The sequence below is a fragment of the Sprattus sprattus genome (assembly GCF_963457725.1).
Source record: "Sprattus sprattus genome assembly, chromosome: 3".
Classification (NCBI taxonomy): domain Eukaryota; kingdom Metazoa; phylum Chordata; class Actinopteri; order Clupeiformes; family Clupeidae; genus Sprattus; species Sprattus sprattus.
The window spans coordinates 52425667-52445799 of record NC_137922.1 but is presented as its reverse complement, the minus strand read 5'-3'; the positions used below and the strand labels follow the sequence as shown (position 1 = coordinate 52445799).

The 20133-nt window shown below is 41.7% G+C and overlaps 2 protein-coding genes across 3 annotated transcripts; both read left to right on the top strand.

The window, feature by feature from the left end:
* Positions 1 to 234: 234 nt before the first annotated feature.
* nots (nothepsin) lies at positions 235 to 4613 on the top strand (the record flags this gene model as incomplete). The annotated part of the gene is made up of 9 exons (XM_080834629.1): positions 235 to 293; positions 783 to 963; positions 1265 to 1382; positions 1776 to 1894; positions 2144 to 2343; positions 2644 to 2769; positions 3144 to 3294; positions 3950 to 4048; positions 4449 to 4613. The coding sequence occupies 9 exons, from the start codon at positions 235 to 237 to the stop codon at positions 4611 to 4613; spliced, it is 1218 nt and encodes a 405-aa protein (XP_080690755.1).
* A 1028-nt stretch (positions 4614 to 5641) lies between these two features.
* Positions 5642 to 19929, top strand: LOC308363066 (bestrophin-3-like). Of its 2 annotated transcripts, XM_080835836.1 has the most exons (10): positions 5642 to 5723; positions 5841 to 6076; positions 6870 to 6964; positions 11410 to 11643; positions 15427 to 15581; positions 16170 to 16247; positions 17191 to 17343; positions 17794 to 17874; positions 18059 to 18210; positions 18374 to 19929. In XM_080835836.1, exons 2-10 carry the CDS (start codon positions 5925 to 5927, stop codon positions 19173 to 19175), a joined length of 1902 nt encoding a protein of 633 aa, XP_080691962.1. In that variant the 5' UTR covers positions 5642 to 5723; positions 5841 to 5924; the 3' UTR covers positions 19176 to 19929. The 2 variants fall into 2 exon arrangements, with proteins under 2 accessions (XP_080691962.1, XP_080691961.1); XM_080835835.1 differs by having other exon boundaries at positions 5655 to 6076.
* Positions 19930 to 20133: the final 204 nt, after the last annotated feature.

Below are 20133 nucleotides of genomic sequence, written 5' to 3'. Positions count from 1 at the left end.
CTTATACCTGGTGAAATACATAATGCACACAAAATTGAAAATGTTTTTTATCCCTTAAATTGACCAGTTAAGTGCACAGTGACCTTATTCCACGCTGCATACGTACACGCAAGCACGTCAAGGTTTGTGGCGCAAACTTCAGTGTGGCGCTGGGATTGGCTGCGTGTGTGTGATGGCTTGATCAAAATCATTCAATTCTCTGTTCAACATCACACTCTGGACCAGACCGTCAGAATGAGAGGGACTCTTCTAGTTCTGTTCTGCTGTGTGGGTGCAGTGCAGGGGATTGTAAGGTGAGTCCGACATCACCTGTAGATAGTCACTAGAAAGCAATAGAGGTAGCTTCTGTCAAGGTAATGGGCACAGCGGTGTAATTGCACTCCTGAAAAATGCTTAAATATTTTCCTGATGTGTTGAGTATACTTGTAATAAATAGCTTTCTGGGCTTAACTGTTCATGGCATATGTCATGTGTACATATACACCTTTTAATCATTTATCACAGTATTTCGGAAGATCATTGTATTAAATCAAAAATCTTTCAAATGTATACCATGCATAGGTGAGCGTGGGCATAACAGAGCAATAACACACAGGAATTGCCACCCCTCTTTTGATTTTCATGGGCATTTTCTGTACTGTTTTCCTTCGAGGTGGGAGTGGAGTGATAGTTGCCTTTGTCAAAATACATTATAAATTAAAATAAGATTAGGTTAAATGAGAAATGACACATCTGACCTGAACTAAGATCACACAGAGGTAACCTCTCCTCATTTTACCCAGAATCCCTCTGCAGCGGCTGCCCACCGTACGCTCCCAACTCCGTGCGTCCAACCTCCTGGAGACGTTCATGCGAGACCATCAGCCTGATATCTTCCAGCGCACATATATGCAGTGTTTCCCCCCCGGTACCCAGTCCCTCGTTAAGGGCCGCAGCATTGAGAAGCTCTATAACTTCATGGATGTGAGTTCTGTGTGATGACTGGTCTGGGCTGAAGTCAGTCTGGTCTTAACTGCAGTGGGAATGACATTCTCTTTCTCTTGGCTTTGGATGGATTTTGTTGGGTTAAACTGATACTGGCAGGCTTTTGGATGCCCTTTCAATTTTATAGTACGCCTGCCAAAAATACTGAATTGTGTGTGCGTGTCTGTCTGTCTGTCTGTCTGTGTGTGTGTGTGTGTGTGTGTGTGTGTGTGTGTGTGTGTGTGTGTGTGTGTGTGTGTGTGTGTGTGTGTGTGTGTGTGTGTGTGTGTGTGTGTGTTAGGCTCAGTACTTTGGTCAGGTGAGTCTGGGAACTCCTGCACAGAACTTCACTGTGGTGTTTGACACGGGCTCATCCGACCTGTGGGTTCCCTCCTCCTACTGCGTCAGCCAGGCATGTGGTAAAGACTCTATGATATTGTCTCCTTTTTTAGAGTTTCCTCACAACAGTAGACTAATGTAAGTACTTTATAAAACTGTGTACCTCTAATAAGTCATCACATCATGACATGTTACCGGTTCTTACCCTGACCCATCTGCAACCAACAACATATCATAATTTAAAAAGCACATTAAGCCCATTAATTCATTGGTATTTCCAGTCCTTGACCTTGCTTTCATCCTGAGCTTCAATGAAGTCTCGACCACAGCAAGGTTGTTATGGCTATGGTCATATGGTTTCCTGACTTAAGCCTTGCTTTATGTTTGGGAAGAGAGTTTTGTGGCCAACAGCCCAATGACCCCTTTCCCCCTACCCCCAAACAAACATACACTTCTTGTGTATCTCTTTCCAGATAATCACCAAAAGTTCAAGGCATTTAAGTCAAGCAGTTATGTCCACGATGGGAAAGCGTTTGGCATCCAATACGGATCTGGGCGCCTGCTGGGTATAATGGCCAAAGAACTCCTAAAGGTGCAGTTCTGCTCTCTCACAACACCAGTTTCTCAGTCTGCATGTAGCACACCATACATACAGTGGAATTGTATGGAGGTGTGTATCTGAGAAATAATTGTATAAATGCTCTATGCAGAAGTATATATAGCAGATAAAAAGATCATATCAATTCCTCAAAAACATCTGACTTCATAGAAGATGACTTAAAGTTGTGTCTGTGTCTGTGTCTGTTTCTGCATGTATGTGTGACATTGTCTACCACTACAGATAGGCTCTATTGCGGTGAAGAACCAAGAGTTTGGGGAGTCAGTGTTTGAGCCAGGCTTCTCATTTGTCATGGCGAAGTTTGACGGCGTGCTGGGGATGGGCTACCCAGACCTGGCCGAGGAGTCAGGAGCCCCTGTGTTTGACAGCATGATAATGCAGAATCTTGTGGCACAGCCAATATTCTCCTTCTACCTCAGCAAGTAAGCATCATGTTGCACATATTCTGTGCCGTCATACTGCACGCGTGATGATGACAGCATTGCGAAATGGAGCTGTAGATGCTATGTAATTCAGCAGAAATGTATAATGATACATGAGGATGAGGATGGGACTGAATAATAATGATATTCAAGTTAATGAAGTTGTTCGATGACGATGAACTCAAAAAATCCATTTGTTCTTATCATATCATTTCACGTTTCACTTTCAAGTCTAGATCCTATGCATAATGCTGATGATGATTATGATGATTATAATCAAGAACATTTTGACTTCTGCAGGAGTAAGACCTCCTCCACCCAGGGTGGGGAGCTTCTGTTAGGTGGGGTGGATGAGTCCCTGTATAGTGGCCCCATTAACTGGGTGCCTGTCAGCATCCACAGCTACTGGCAAATCGACATGGGCACGTGAGTCTCCTGGCTTTTTTCATGTCCAAAAGATGAATCAATGACCTACACAATAGCGCCACCATTTGGGAATAAGGTGGAACTACGTACATGCCAGGAGCCTCCCTCTGTGGAGAGTTACTAAATTCATTGAAACAGTATCTTCCGTGTCCTGGCAGAATATCAGAAAACATAGTTTTGTTCGGGGTTCATTGTGAACAGCTAGTGTAGTAATTATGGATTTCTCACTCTGTCAATAACAGCAAGAGACAAGAAGTATATTATAGGGGAAATATAACAATCAGATCATACCTGTCTATAAGTAGGAATGGCAAATGGAACTTGACATAAACCTGACTTGAACATAAACAATCTTCGAATTTCTGTGCCCACAGAGTGAAAGTCCAAGGTGTGGAGAGTTTCTGTTATGGGTCTAAACCTTGCCAGGCCATTGTGGACACAGGCACATCCCTAATTGCTGGACCAACCAATGAGATTATTATTCTGCATGAGCTTATTGGAGCCACGCCTACTTCTGTCGGAGAGGTGAGTTTGTTAGTGATAGTGGAGTGCGTAGTCTGTTGCTTGCATTATCCGTTTCAAATATGTTTATTGGGTGTTGCTTGCATTATCCAACATATTTTGTGAGTTTGTGAGTAGATGGTGTCCATGTTTCTGACATGAATTCATGTTCCGTATGGCTGTGTGTGTATTTTCATCTGTGTGTGTAATTGTCAGAATTGGGCTAGGTGCTGTTTCCTGGTAGTCAAGTTTATTATGAGTTCACACAAGAACATTAGTAGTGTGTGTGTGTGTGTGTGTTAATGAATATTTGTGTGTCTATGTAAGATAATGAGTATGTAAGATATTAATGTGAGCATGTTTACAGTGTGTGACCATTCACCCTGATACTTTCTTCAGTACCTGGTTGACTCTGCATGTGTGTGTGTGAGACTGTATGTGAATGCATGTCTGTGTGTGTCTCTAATACATTTGTGTATGCAAGATGTGCATGTGAACGATATTACAGCATGTGTGACTGTTCACCCTGATATTTGTTTCAGTACCTGGTTGACTGCGAAAGTGTGTGTCTGTCTTTGCGTTTGTGTGTGTGTCTCTCTTTGTCTTTCATGAATATTTGTGTGTGAGTTATTGTTAAGTATGTAAGATGTGCATGTGAGCATGTTTACATTTGTTTCAGTACCTGGTTGACTGCCAGCGGGTATCCAGCCTGCCTGTGGTAACTTTTACACTGAATGGGGTGGAGTACCCCATCTCAGCCGAGTCATATGTCAGACGGGTGAGAGCACACACACACACACACACACACACACACACACACACACACACACACACACACACACACACACACTTTTACACTGAATGGGGTGGAGTACCAGCCGAGTCATATGTCAGACGGGTTAGCACACATACACACCCATCCACGGCACTTTTTAAAATGATTCACCCAGCGTCATCCTTAACAAACCCTTACCATCTCTAACTCCACTCACACACACTAACTTAGACATACACAACTCAACTCTGCAGACTCCTTAATCACGAATTATTATTATTTCATTATTTGGTCATTTGTTGATCTGTACATTTTACGCTATCTTTTTTTGTTAATCTTTCCCCATACCATTAACTCACACACACACACACACACACACACACACCCACACACACACACACAGGAGGTGTTGGGTGACCGAGAAATCTGCTTTACCGGGTTTACAGCAGTGGATCTCCCCACTTCCATGGGACCAAGCTGGATTCTGGGAGATGTATTCCTCTCTGAGTACTACAGCATCTTTGACCGTGGCCAGAACCGTGTCGGCTTTGCTCAACTCCGACGTTAAATCTAAGGGGACCTGATAACTGTCAGATCATTAACTGCTTGTGATGTGTGAATAAATTGCAAGACCCCAAATTAGTTCAATTTAAACCTTTTTTTGTGTCCTTCTATTACAAAAACATGTGCTTGGGTGTGGAACTGGACATTATATAGGAATAAATAAAGGCATCACATTTCAACAGCAATAAAGAAACAATGAAAATAAAGACATTTAGGATAATGGTAATTCCAAATGCAGTATTTCAGTGATATGGAATAGGAACTTTAAACTTGTCATGAAAACACTGGGAATGACAGGAACGCAAATTAAATGGTTATCAGCTCTAGTTTAAAACTAGCACGTTTCAGCGTAAGGTTTAAGACACACTTAACCCACCTGACCTTCGTTTTGACACACAAACACATGCTGTCAGAGAGTTGCACAATATGGCTGCTTTAAAAGTAACACTATATGCAACAATTTGCCACTTTTTGAGGTATGGTTTTAAAGGCAACTATTTTGGTACCATCCTTAAATTCATATGGCCATGTGAAGGACATATAAACACCTGTGTCTTACCCACTAACCATCCAGGATATGCACTAGTTCTGTGTATCGGGCTCGAACTTCCTGCAAAAATGGAAGAAAAGCTTTCACATGCAAGACATTGGCAGCTTTACTGCCAAAAGACATCAGTTAATGTGTTGTCAAGCTTCTATCATTGTCAGCTGGGATGTTGATACTGTTTGAGAGGTTTTTGCATGCCTTTTAGGTAGTATAGCTTTCTAGTTTTGGAAAAGAACTCCGTATAATTGCTTTAAATACCGTTTTAGTGAAGTAATCCGCGACGATGCTGGTAAAAATAATTCGGTTTCCTTTGCAAGATGATAGGCTACGTGATGTCAGGGCAGTGTCAGCAGATGTTTGAGTATTTTTGACAGACATTGGCGCTCTTGGCTCTTGGCACCAAGTACCCCTCTAAATGCAGTAACCTGTGTCATCGCGCTCAGCCTGACGTGCGACTCACTCTCGAAAGGGACGCTCACGGGTAGCATGCATCCATGAGCTGAGCGACCCTTGAATCGTGAGAGCAGCACCTGTTCTTCTGAGTCGACTACACCTTTTACCACACAGGTCTGCTGAGTTTTCAGAAAGTCTTTCGTTTGGATTCACTGTACGTGTGCTTGTGCCGAACATTTGTTAAAATATAAGTATACAGGAAACATATTTGGAATTTAACATTGTCTTCAGGCGCCACAGTGGGAGAGAACCACTGGAGAACAGGATGTAAACTTTTGCGTTACGGCAAACTGTCTGCTGTCCTGCTGACTGAAGATGACTGTTACCTACTCTAGTAAGGTCGCCAATGCTACGTTTTTTGGCTTCCATAGACTTTTACTGCGATGGAGGGGCAGCATTTACAAGTTGCTTTATCGGGAGTTCTTCGTGTTTGCAATTTTATATACCATTTTAAGTGTCGTATACAGGTAATTGCGCAGCTTAAACATTTCTTCTATATATATATATATATAAAACAAGCATCATCATTATCATCAGAATGAAACTTATAGATAGAGATAGATAAAACAACTTTAATGCTAGTTACCAGCTTTGTGATAGTGCAGTTGCTAATCAGAGCCTGTTCTAATGACCTTGAATAGTGCAAGACTAGTAATGGCTGAGTGAACTTAAAGCTGCCATCAAAGATAACTTCTGATTCACTAAATTTATATAGGACCTGTGAGAGACGGGAGAATGGCTTCCTTTTTATTTTGTTATTGTGATATGATGATGTTGCATTGATATTATGTTGATAGTAGTGTATTGCTTAATATTACTTAATTGCATTATATGTTTATTATTGAGTTCATTACACACATGTGGTTGCATCACTACTGAATAAAAAAAGACACATATCTAACATATATTAACATGGTCCAACCTGAAACTGGTGTGTTTTGCCAACAAGTAACAACATGTTTTTTATGAAATGGATTCCTAAAACTAATAATATAAAATAGAATTTCTGTAGCATAGGCAATGTATTATAGTGTTTTTTTTTTTTACCAGTAGCAGAAGCACTATCAGTAGTAGTGGTAAGAGAAGGAGTGGTAGTTGAGGTAGTTAATGAAGTAATATGTAGCATGTGTAAGTATGTAGTGGGCTGTCAAGCAGTTGCATGATAGCAATGGATATTTTAAAACCTTCAAAAATGTATAGTCCTTCCAAAGAATGCACCAGAAATCAGAATGACTAGTAAAATACTTTGTTCATCCCTAGGCTTGTCCTGACCGACCCTCAGAAGCGTTTCTTTGAAAAGGTGTCCATATACTGTGATAAATATGCTGAGCAGATACCGGTCACTTTTGTCCTTGGTAAGTACAGCTATCTACTCTTGGAAGGGAATAACTACTCTGAGTTTACTGGTAGAGAAGCGGTCCGCATAGCGGCCGAGTGTGGAGAGGTGCTGAGACGGCACTGACACGGCTGTTGTAGGAGGGTGTAACTATCGTTATCGACACTTTAATTTAGATCACGTTCTCCTGGTTACCATGGTGGTTGCACATGAGTACGCTTTCTGGAAATGCACCTCTGTTCTTTTCGTGGATGAGTTTGGGTGTGGGAGCTTTGTGTTGTTGTTAGAACCTTAGTGGTGCAGTTCTAATCCAATGCTTTCGGCGACTTACTCCTCACAGTCCTTTTGTGTGTGCACTCAAATAAATGTAATGGAAAATAAATACACATTACACAATTCCAGCCAGCACATTGCTTCAGAAGCATGGAAGGGTGGGGTGTAAATTGATTGGCTGTTAAGTTCAACGTATCGCCAGAATCGTGGACTGTGCCTTTAAATTAATGTCCCATGTGTCCCAATGCTCCTCACGCATGCCAGACATCACAGCACCACAGTATAACTCCATTCTGAGCCTTTTAAGAGACAGGTTGACTGTAAATGACAAACTGAGTTATTTAGGTCTTTGATTCTCAGCTCTCAGAACGTACAGATCGCTGTTTAGATCTGTCGTAGGAGCAATGTTTGTTCTGAAATACTGAACAAACAGCTGTGGTTTGAGATCTATGGATACTTACTGATTACAGATAATTGTAATTACTATAGTCCACACAAGTTACATATACAAATGTGAAATTTGATCATATTTTTCTTTCAAACATTTATTACTGACATCCTAGTGTGTATTCTTACATTGTCCTGAGTCCATTTATCCAATATAGAACTGTGAATCTCTCAATGTTAGGATTTAAGACAGTCTAACCATGACTGTAAAGCATGCAGTCATGCATGGAGAGTAGAACTTAGTTTATACCAATTACTAACCAAGCTAGTCCACATAACTCATTTTACTCTTTAATTTGAACCCTTTTCTTGTATTGCCAGTATTTTAGCACTGATAAGACAATAGCATGTCAGTTTGTTATAGAGAGGGTTGACAACCAGGCACAGGTTTTCATTACGTATTAAGTAATAAGCTAGCTAATGTTAGCCAACATGGTGATGTAGTCCAGCATAGCAACTAAGATGGCACTTTAAATAGATGTTGAACGACACAACAAAGGTCACTGACCTTTATGTTCTGGCAATAGAAATACAAGTCCCTCAATATCTCTCAGCTCGGCAACAGAGCATCTGATTGGATTGGCCAGTTCCTGTCATATTCTGGATTCCGTCGTGTGCAGTTTCTGGTGCAGAGAAGAACTGTTTTGGGAAACTGGGGAGAAATATAGTGTGAGTGCATGTGTGTTTGTACAACAGAGAGAGCGAGAGATGAAAATGCTTTGGCAATACTGTAGAACGTTATGGCCATGCCAATAAAGCTTCTTTTAAATTTGAATTGAGAGAGAGAGAGAGAGAGAGAGAGAGAGAGAGAACAGATGGGGAGTCTAATGCTGAGGCAGTTTAGTGGTTGAATAAGCCACAGCGCATGTACTATATGCAGTAAAGCAATAAATTAGGTAATAAAATAGCGATTAAAGAACAACATGGTCCTTTTGGCTTGTCTCTTAGATACCTATAAGGGCTTTGTAATACTTCATAATTGGTACCTTTGTATGAAGGGTTTTTACGTCATTACAGCACCTCATACCCCAATTTCAGGTTTTCTCTCACCTTTTATTTATAGTAGCACACACCTATAACAAGCATTTGAATTGTATTTGTTGTTGGCATGGATAACAGTTATAGAGATTCTTTTCCTTAAATGCTCCTGAATGGCAAATAAGAGACATCAGTTTAACCATAAGGGGCCAATACCAATGACCAGTGGTAGTAGCTGTGGAAGTGGCACATTTTCTATTGATTGCTGTTTGGCAGCGGAATCGGTGACACTGCTAACGTTATGCTAACCCTATGGAAGCACAGAGCTGACACTCGGTTCAACTTACAGTGCATAATGCAATGCCATCACTGTCAGGTTAGCAGATACTAGTAACATTTCAGGCACTCTGACTATTCAAATTGGTAAGATTCTTCATAGTGCTGGATTTCTGAAATGATAACAAGACCGTGGACAATCAAACAGCAGAAATGAATCATCACTTCGCAACCAGATAGAACTTGTAGTCACTGTTCCTTCTTCCTTATTTGTGATCACTCTTAACAATTCTCAGGCTGTTCTTCAGATGCTAATGCACTGACCAGCTATAGGCCGATAAAATCTTCCATTCATCAGTAAAATACTTGAAAAGATTGTTTCAGTGCAAATAAACTCCTTTCTTAAAGAAAACAATATCCTAGAGGAATTTCAATCAGGCTTCAGAACATGCTACAGCACTGAAACTGCTCTTACTAGAGTAATCAGCGACCTCAGACTAAATATGGATGCAAATAAGGTCTCAATCCTTGTCCTCTTACATCTACATTTGATACGATTGACCATGACATCCTAATCAATCGTCTTGAAAAGTTAGTCGGACTTTCGGACTTTCTGGTGATCATGTGTCTTAGAAAACATGACATCTGCTTTGGGGTTGCACAAGGGAGCAACCTTGGTCCATTATTATTCTCATTATACATGCTGCCACTTGGGGACATCATTAGAGAACACAATGTATATTTCCATAGTTATGCAGATGACATGCAACTGTACATCTCTGCTGAACCAAATGATGCTGCAGCTTTAAACTCTATTACTTCTTGTCTTTTAGCGATAAACATTTGGATGAACAATAATCTCTTAAAGTAATACGAGGACAAAACTGAGATCCTACTATTCGGACCTAAAAGCAAAAGAGAAATGCTGTTTAATAATCTGGGGAAACTAACTCCCTGGATTAAATCTAAGGTTACAAATCTTGGTGTTATCCTTGCTTCAGATCTAAACTTCAAGTCCCTCATTAACAAGGTGACGAAAACATTGTTTTTCCACCTTAGAAACATAGCTAAAGTACTACCATTTATAAATCAAAATGACGCTGAAAAACTGATTCATGCCTTTATTTCAAGCCGGCTTGAGTATTGTAATGCAATTCTAACTGGCCTCCTAAACACAAAAAAACTGGGAGACTTCAGCTCATTTAAAATTCTGCAGCTTGGCTATTAACCAGAACCATGAGGAGAGAGCACATTAGTCCGGTTTTAGCTGCTCTGGCTTCCAGTAACATTTAGAATTGATTTTAAGGACCTTCTCTTTAGATACAAAGCCCTCAATGGGCTAGGACCAAGTTACACTGAAAACTCCCTTGTCAAATACTTGCCCTCAAGAACACTGCGATCATCTAATGCTGTTTTTTTTTTAGGTTCCCAGCAACAGCCATAAGAAAATCAGGGATTCAGCCTTTCTCAATAAGGCCCCAAAGCTATTGAACACACTGGCTTCAGATATCTAGGGAAGCTAGCTCGCTAAATGTTTTAAAAAGAAAGCTAAAAATGTAGTATCTCTTCATCTTAGCCTTTAACTAGCTTCAATGATAAAATGTGATATTAAGGAGATAGATAAACTGTATCTCTACAGTTTAATTCATTTTCTGTTTTCTGTTATGCAATTTATGTTCTCTATCTTTGCACTCCATCCCTGTCTTTATCTTTTTATGTTTTTATGTTAACTTTATTTATTTATGAATTTATGTTTATGCACTTTATCACAGTGTGTATGTTGATGTTTTATGTTCTATGTTTATCTTATGTCTATTTCCAGGGTGCGATTTGTCCAAAAACCAGAGGGGGGGATGTTTTTTTTTTTTTATCATGAAAAAAAAACAAGCAATACATAGGCCTAATTCTCTTCATATAGCCTACATGCATCATATATGTCTATCATGATATGATAATCGCTGCTAGACGCTCAGTTCTTGTGCTCCCTCTCATTCACGTTGAAATACTGAAACCGAAACTGAAACTTTGAAACTGAAACGCAACTGTTTTGGACAGAACTCGCTAATTCAGTGAACAAATATTTTCATATTCATTGTACAGTAGCCTATACACGGAAATTAGCAAAGCCAGCGAATTCTGAGAATGCCGACAGTTCGGGTAAGGTTCGTTAGTGCCAGCGATGTAAGCAAGTGTTAGAAAACGCTGTCACAACCTGTCTGTTTTTTCATTGTTTTTTTAATAATTGAGGGTTATCCCCCCCATGTATGAAATTCATCCAGCTGAGGTGGGGATGTAAAAACCAGAGGGGGGGTAAATCCCCCCCATCCCCCCCGGCAAATCGCACCCTGTCTATTTCTATGTGGATCACTGTGCATATCATTTCTTTTAATGTAATTCCTTTGCTGTTAAGCACTTTGAGCTGCATTGTTTTGTATGAAAGGTGCTAAACAAATTAAGTTTATTAATTTTATTATCATTATTATTATTCAGGGTTCTATGTGACACTGGTGGTGAACCGCTGGTGGAACCAGTTCCAGAACCTTCCGTGGCCGGATCGCCTGATGTTCCTGATCTCCAGCTGCGTCCAGGGCCGGGACGAGCAGGGCCGCCTGCTGCGGCGGACACTGATGCGCTACGTCAACCTCACATCACTGCTCATCTTCCGCTCAGTCAGCACAGCCGTCTGCAAGCGCTTCCCCACCCTTGACCACGTGGTGGAGGCAGGTATGTACGTGCATGCACACACACACATACACACACACACACACACACACACACACACACACACACACACACACACACACACACACACACACACACACACACACACGGCTGTGGGACACAGGTTGAGTATACACACATACACTTGCATGCAGACACACACAACACATACACTCACACACACATCTTATAGGCAAGTTAACACGCGTGTCGGAAGCAGGTAAACTTACACACACACACAAGCACAAAAAACATGTAGCAGGCAACTATACTCACAAAAATGTGCAGGCTAAAGGCCTACATACACACACACACACACACACACACACACACACACACACACACACACACAGACATGAGCATGCACACCAGGGGTGGCTCCTCCATTTATGCAGGTGAAGCAAAAGCGATGCATGAATTCAAACTGCGTGTGTCAGTAAGGTTACATTTCATTACTTGCCTGTGGTGTTGCAGTATTGCACAAACAAATGTACAAAGTAAACTGTACAAAATGTGCCCCCCCTGGCGAATAGAAAGATTATAGTGTAGTGTGGGTCAGTTCCGGTGGGTCGGGTCTACAAAGCTACAATACAGCCTTCTGACTAAGTTATAAATACAGAAAAGAGACAGCCTTGTTCCGAATTTGTATTCATTAGTCTACTAGTGAGATTTCCACCTTCTTTTTCCCAGTCGTTGGCTACTGCTATCTATTGCCTTTGAATAGAGTGTACAGGCTTTAACAACTAGAAGTGTTTGGGCAGATACCCTTTATTTGAACTCTTGATATTTGCCAGAAATAAAACAAGCTGGCTAGATGTAAGGATAAGGGGTGAGTCAAATTCGCTTGTAGAATGTTAGGCCTAGTTGGTGCATTATTGGTTGTTCCATTTATCTGGATATGTCACACTTGCCAAAGAAGTGTATTCACTTGCAGATATTCTTTTAAAGGTAAACTTTCTATTCAGAAGCTGTTTATCAACCATTTCGCCGTATAGCGCTCACCATCACTCAAACCGTAACGTTAGCCTACCACACAGTTTGCGAAGCCAAAAAGAAAGTTAATAAAAATCGATTCTGAATCGGAAGCACTTCAATCGCGATACGAATGTGAATCGATTTTTTTGCACACCCCTAATTGTTTACACATTTACCCTAGGTGACAATTTCAGTATTTTTCTACAGCCATTTTACAGGAGCATGCTCATGTAATGCTTAAATACAGTAGAATGTAATACTTTGAATCTATTGCATGTTAGTCACATCATTTTTAACTCTCAATTTGTTTCCCCCAAATTCACTAGTTTCATACTCTGTTTCAACCACCTAGACCTAGATGCACACATAGTTGTATTATACAAGTACAGAAGCGTAGATAAATGGCGCACAAGCACAGCTGTCATAGACGGGTATACACACATACAAGCACACCCGAGAAGGCACATATGCCCACAGGTAGGTAAACATGTACATATAGATAATTATAAATCGCATGGCAGATAATGCAGAGTGATTCAGTACTAAAACAAATCTCCACAAGGTAGGCCTACTCATCCAGAAGAAAGGTTCTGCCCCATTAAGCAAAGTGATTCGATCAGTCAAACCTGAAAGCAGCCAATACTGCTACTACTCAGAAAAAAGGAAAGTGGTACAGAGACACATGGAGACTTTGAAATCAGTGACATTTTTTAAGTTGTGGATTATTATAATTTTATAATGGTGTACTATAATAACAAGTTAAGTTAATTATGTAAGTTAAGAATGTAAAAACACTCTGCTCATATTGAGATCATACTACATGCCGGCTCTTCACAGTTAGATTCCTATCTCCCACTATGTGTTTTTCCTTCGAACTGTTTTGCCATGCCCAGTCAAAGCCCTCAATACTTCCTCAATTAAAGCAGCATCGACTCTTTTCCACTTCCTTCGGTTGAGGTCCCATTAATTAGTTAGTTAGATCCCATCGTTGCTTCGATTTCAGTGCTGCTGGGGTTAATGGGATCTCTGTACACTGTGTGGCTCTAGGACTGCTGCATCGTCAACAAACACACTTCCATTCACATGAACGTATTGTTGCTCACACACACATGCATACACACACACTTGCCTACACATACACACACGCATACACACACATACAAAGGCAACACACAGAGGCTGCGATTGAATCGTTTTTTTTCTGCTTATGAAGGTTTTTAACTGAGTGAAATTACCCGGAACACTGATAAGAGCTAGTTGAATTCTCTAAAAGCTGAAGGAAAGGTGCTTCAATGCTTCCTTTCTTATCTCCTTTAGCATAGGGTACACTGGTCCATCCTTTATGAAAGGATAGGAGATAATGCTGTCCCACAAATCCTGCAGCAGCAAAAACATGACCCCCGTCAGAAACATCCGCCGTCGCATAATTACGTTGCCTAGTGTAAGTGCACTCGGATTCTCTTAGCACCGCTGCTGTCTTTTCCTAAGTCCTTATGAATACTCCTTGACATAATTCCTTGACCTCAGGACGTTTTCCATCGAGGTCAAGTGAAAGTGGATGTAGGACGTCATTCCACAACAGCCAGAGACTCTTTAAGTTCTTTCTCTCTGTCTTTTTGTCGGTCTCCTCATTCTATCCATATCATCCCACACACCCACACAGCCTTCACTATTCTTTCTCCTCTCCCTTCTCTTGGTCTCTATCCCTCTCTCACCCTGTATTGTCTTCATTCACTTTCAACTTCAAAGAGACAAATCTGTCTATATCTACTGTATGTCTGTCCCAATGTTGGGTTGCCCCACTAGAATCACATGTTGGGTGCATGTAACCTGAGTCCTCAGTGGGCCAAACAAGGGCTTCCCCCCTTGTCAGTGTCCAACAATATATGGGTCTGACCTCCACAGCCGGCAGTAAAGAGGCTTTCTGGCCTAATATATCCCCTCACACAGACAATGTCTCTCACAGCCATGGTGTGAGTAGGAGCCTACATGACAGGACACAGGGTGCTGGACAGTAAGGTGACAATTCCTATGTGATTATGACATACACTGAGGGGTAAAGATGACTCATGACCGACCCTGGTCTTAAATGGAAGAGACGTTGGTGTCATGGTTGAAGAGGCTAAGGTGTCACGGTTGATGACCCAATATATATCTTACAGATGCATGTGAATTGATCAGTGAATCATCCACCTTGTAGAAACTTGAGACATGCGTCAGCTCTGATCTATGTGAAGCAACAGTCTCTTCATATGGGAAGTACACTATTACAAACTGAACTTGCTTCAATGTCTTAATGTAATTTCCATAACAACTTATACTCATATTACTCCTGGCTACCAGTTGACTAATTACTATGGTGAGAATGATGTCAAATAAATTACTCCACCATTACCTCAGTTTAAGCAGCACTGATTTCTAAGAAGTTGGTATTGAACACCTCTGGGTGTGTAGCCAAGTGTCTCCATGGCAAAGGTTTTGTTTATCTTCCTCATCTTTCAGGATTCCCTGGCAGTCTGATTATCTGTGGAGTGATTGTAGTGATGTCATGGATTGCTCTCTGGCAAAATGATGATCTTCTAAAGGCTTTTAAACCAACTGGCACCCCATTCACTCTCCTAAGAATAGTATAGTATATTAAGTATACTTGTTATTCCAGACACAAGCCATAAGACCTGACTGATTGAACTTGAACTGACTCTAGAGCAGAGAAAGATTTGGGAACTATCTGGGTAAAAAGGAAGAACTGTAATTATGAATTAAGAGTCATTAAATCTTGCCACCTTTTGTCTGTGTTTTGTGTCATGTCAGGCTTTATGACTGCAGAGGAGAAGAAGTTGTTTGAGAACCTGAAGTCTCCACACCTGAAGTACTGGATCCCTGTTGTGTGGTTCACGAACCTGGCCTCCAGAGCCCACAAAGAGGGACGCATCACGGACAGTGTGGACCTCCAGCACATCCTTAGTGTAAGTTAGACACATATACAGTACATACACACACATACAGACATGCATGTGCACACACACTCAAAAACACACATACGCGCATACACACACACACAAACACACACACAAACACATAGAAACTCAGAGACACAATATAGAGACACAGACACACAAACACTATAATCCTTTCCCATCACATTTTGATATACGAGCAGCAGCCTGTCTTTTTGGAAAGTTGGACAGCTGCCTGACCTCAGAGCCATAACCATAACCTTGAGGAAGGGCGCCCACGTGCTATCTGATACACACACATAGAAAACAGCGACATTTTGTGAGAACAAACTTTCTGCATGACATATATATTAACTTATTAACATATTGCCTAATATGTTAACATATAAACATAGCGACTAATGTTAGGCATGAACACATCAAACAGACCAGCAAGGAAAGGATCATGTTACACTGCCAATGTCTCCCTTGTAAAAATTGCATTGGAATATGAATAGCTTGGCGGTTTAATGCAATGCATTGGATGTGTGTGTGTTTATGTGTTTATGTGTGTGTGTGTGTGTGTGTGTGTGTGTTTGTGTCTGTCTGTGTGTACAGGAAATGAACAAGTTCAGGACCTGGTGCTCTACTCTGTTTGGCTATGACTGGGTGGGGATCCCACTTGTCTATACCCAGGTGAGTCGAATACACACACACACACACACACACACACACACACACACACACACACACAGTCACACACACAGTCACACACATAGACATACACACAATCAGACACACACATTTGCACACATACTGTGTTTCCAACCCCCTAATCCTTGCTCCCTCCTACTTATCTGCCTCCGGAACAGACTGTATTCTTTTAATTGAGGACCCTAGAGGTAGACAGGCAGCAAACTGGTGGTCATTACTGTGATGAACACTGTGTCCTGATCATCAGGTTAATGAGTAGTGCTTCCTGGGTGTTAGTTACATTGCCATGGTTACACACACACACATGCATGTTCTGGATCTAAAGATGGATTGATGAAGCAAAAACAACATGTAGTCATTTACTTGCGTACTTACAAACTGGTACAAAGAAGATGAAGAGGATGAGTAGCTTGTTGACTGTATGTTATAAGCTATACTGTATGTAGGTAGGTGTGGTTAGGGATGTTAAAGAATTTAGATGTGCTTTATTCATGTCTGTTGCGCTGTCCTCAAAGAGTTTTTATAAATCCCTGTACCTGATGGCGTACATCATGTGTACTGCAGTTGTTTAAAGTGATTCATGAAATGTAGTGTAGTTTGCTCAACTTAGTAATTTGCTCAACACTAAATAGATGAAAATATACTGAATAATATCAGAAGGAAAGAGGCAAACAATATTTAAAATAATTTGTATTAACCATCATTTTAAATCAAGCTGAAAAGGTGCTCTGTATACAAATCAAACATGGAATTTAAAAAAAAACAAAGACTTTCTATTGATGATACTAGTGAAAACCTATGTTATGTTTTTGTACTTGCTTAGACGTCTGGGACCTGACTAACATAATATTCTTCATTATATGGAGCAAATATTTCCACTGGTCCATGTCAACTGATGGTGTTATCTCTCTCTCTCTCTCTCCAGGTTGTGACATTAGCTGTGTATACATTCTTCGTGGCCTGCCTTATTGGACGTCAGTTCCTCGACCCTAAGCAGGGCTACCCAGGTCAAGACCTTGACCTCTACGTGCCCATCTTCACCCTGCTGCAGTTCTTCTTCTACTCTGGCTGGCTAAAGGTTTGACCTTTAATTCTTCATGTCTCTTTGTTGTCAATGCTCTCCTTACATGTCTTACTTTATCTAGGGTGACAGACAGTCAGTCTAGTTTCCACAATCCTGTCACTAGAGGCAAAGGATGCAGTCCCCTTTCACTTAGAATAGGACAGGGGAGGGAAAGGAAACGCTTGAATCTACCATGTACATATTAAAAGGCTTTTGTAAATATACAGAGCAGGTGCTGGTATGACATTTAATATTTCCCATGCAGTGTACTAGAAATGGTTTTGTGGCTAAATCCTGAAGGAAATATGTTGAAAAGTGTATGTGTGTGTTTGTGTGTGTGAGAGAGAATGTGTGTGCATGAGAGACAGGAGAATGTGGAAAAGAAGAGCCGCCTCACATCAAATATTGAATGACACCTGGATGTTTCTCAGCAACATTTCATTCATTTCTCTGACTGGCCTCTAGGTGGCAGAGCAGCTCATCAATCCTTTTGGAGAGGACGACGATGATTTTGAGGCCAACTGGTGCATTGACAGAAACCTACAGGTTGGCACCAGTGCTTCAATCTTCAGTGATTGTTGCTACTTCTACTTTTCACACATGCTAATAACCAATTAGCATGTTTCTATTTGTGCGTACTTGTATATGTGTGTGTGTGGGTGTGTGTGTGTGTATATGTGTGTGTGTGTGTGGGTGGGTGTGCGTGTGTTTGTGTGTGTGTATGAATCAGGTATCTCTATTGGCTGTGGATGAGATGCACATGAACCTTCCCAGCCTGACTAAAGATATGTACTGGAATGAGGCTGAAGTGAGGCCGCCGTACACCGTTGCCTCCGCTGACTACTGCATCGCCTCTTTCCTTGGCTCTACCACAGACTTGGGGTGAAGACACAAACACAGTGACACATTCTTACTGATAATCAGTGTGTATGTCAAATCATAAAAGATAAAAAAGTCTAGCTAGGATTTAAACCTTAAACCCTTTTTCACTGCAATAACTTAAACTCATATTTAAGGTGCTGTCCCTCTGCTCTCTGTTGTTCAGGCTGTCTGAGATCCTCCAGCCAGAGGAGGCCAATATGGCCCATGAACCCCGGCGGCAGGAGTCGGTGCTGGGTCGTGTTCGTCGCCTCCTGAGCGTGCAGGATCCCCCCGACCTTTCGAACGCACGCCCCGCCCTCAAGCGCCACAGCAGTGAAATCCCCAGCTTCTTCCCCTTCGCGCCGGACCACCGTGTCTACCCAGGGGGGCCCGAAGACACCCCCATGCCACCCAAACCCTCCCATCCAGGTTCACACCCCCACCCTCAGGATACACTGGCTACCCTTCAAGAGGTCAATAGTATCCCCCCCTCCCCAGATACAGAGGTCCGCTCCCCGCCCTTCACAGATGTGCCCCAGGTGGTCATCAGTGCACCTTCCTTGGCCGGTAACCATGCTTACAACGCAACTACAACAACATCACTTTCAGATGGCTTTCACTTTCCAATAACTCAGGCCCTGAAGCCTGAGGCTCAGGTAGAGGGACTGCCTGGCGGGGAGGCCCCAGGAGCATACACGCCAGCCTGCTACAGCCCCACTAGCATGGGGCCTCGCAAGTTTCGCTGGAGCGCACCGCGCGACCGCATGAAGAAGCGGCAGCTGTCCTTCCAGCTGTCCCGCCAGGGCTCCAGGAGCTCAGTCCACAGCCTTCCCAGTCCACGCATGCTGGGAAGGCGGAGGGGACAGCAAGCCTCATCCCCCATGGCCCTCGATAGTCCACAGCGGGGACACAACCCAAAGATCGACATTTTTGTGGTGCAGGGAACAGACAGAGAGCAGAGGGACTTGTCTGAACCAAGACAATAACAAGAGACCTTAGAGCCATCATGGCTTGTTTGTCTGTAGCCAGAATATCATTTGTAGGGACCGCCTAAACTTGAATTATTCAATGTAATGGACTTTCAGGTCTTAGATGTGTAAAAACTGGGAACTGCCAGAGCGAAGTGAAGACCCTTATCCAGAGTGTGTGGTGAATCATACAGGGTGTTCCTGAACACAATGTGCAATATGATGGACTTTCAGTTGTAAGAGGCACAACAGCTGGAGTTTGCTGTTCCTAAGCCTCAGTCTTTCACATGTGAATGGCAATTCAGATTTGAAAACTAAAAGCTGCTAATTTTGTTATTTTTTTATGGGGGGTATTCAGAAGAAAAGATGCAAAGATGCTCTGTAGTTAGCTTTGTAATAGTTTCATGTCCAGCTTCACATTAATTGTCGGCATGGCACAGTTATTTAATGTGTATGTAGTGCTTGCACCAAAATGACTGATATTGGGATGCCATAGAGATAGAATGGGCATTCTCAGATGGGCATAACAATGAGATACAAGCTTCTGTAAACCACCGCTGACTCTACTTATGTCGTAAGTCATACCTTAAGCTGTAGGCTACCTTAACGGTTTGAGGTGTTTCCCAGGGCATCCTTAGCTAAGTATACCTTCTCTAAGAGATACTTTCATTAGGTTAGACTGGACCACTTTTAGCTATACCGTAACACAGTTTTCAGATCAAACTAAATTTTAGAGCCTAAAAATGTTGTGTAAGTATATAGATGTAAGCACGGACTGAGATGTAAGACCAAGATATGTGTTGCAATTTCAATTTGTGCTGCATTAAATAAAAAGAAAAATCATTGTTATAAATTAAGCAGCCGTTAATTTCTATTTCCTTGCACATACAAATCTATAAGTAACATCTAGCCTACAGCCAAATAACCTTATTTGGGAACTTTATGTTCTTTCTAATAATGATCGCCTGTGTCCAAT

Bases quoted from the DNA above. Each gene is read 5' to 3' on its own strand.
- LOC308363066 (XM_080835836.1), top strand. From the start codon at position 5,925: ATGACTGTTACCTACTCTAGTAAGGTCGCCAATGCTACGTTTTTTGGC. The intron at 15,582-16,169 runs GTAAGTTAGACA...CTGTGTGTACAG, and splicing joins ACCTCCAGCACATCCTTAGT to GAAATGAACAAGTTCAGGAC. The intron at 16,248-17,190 runs GTGAGTCGAATA...CTCTCTCTCCAG, and splicing joins TCCCACTTGTCTATACCCAG to GTTGTGACATTAGCTGTGTA.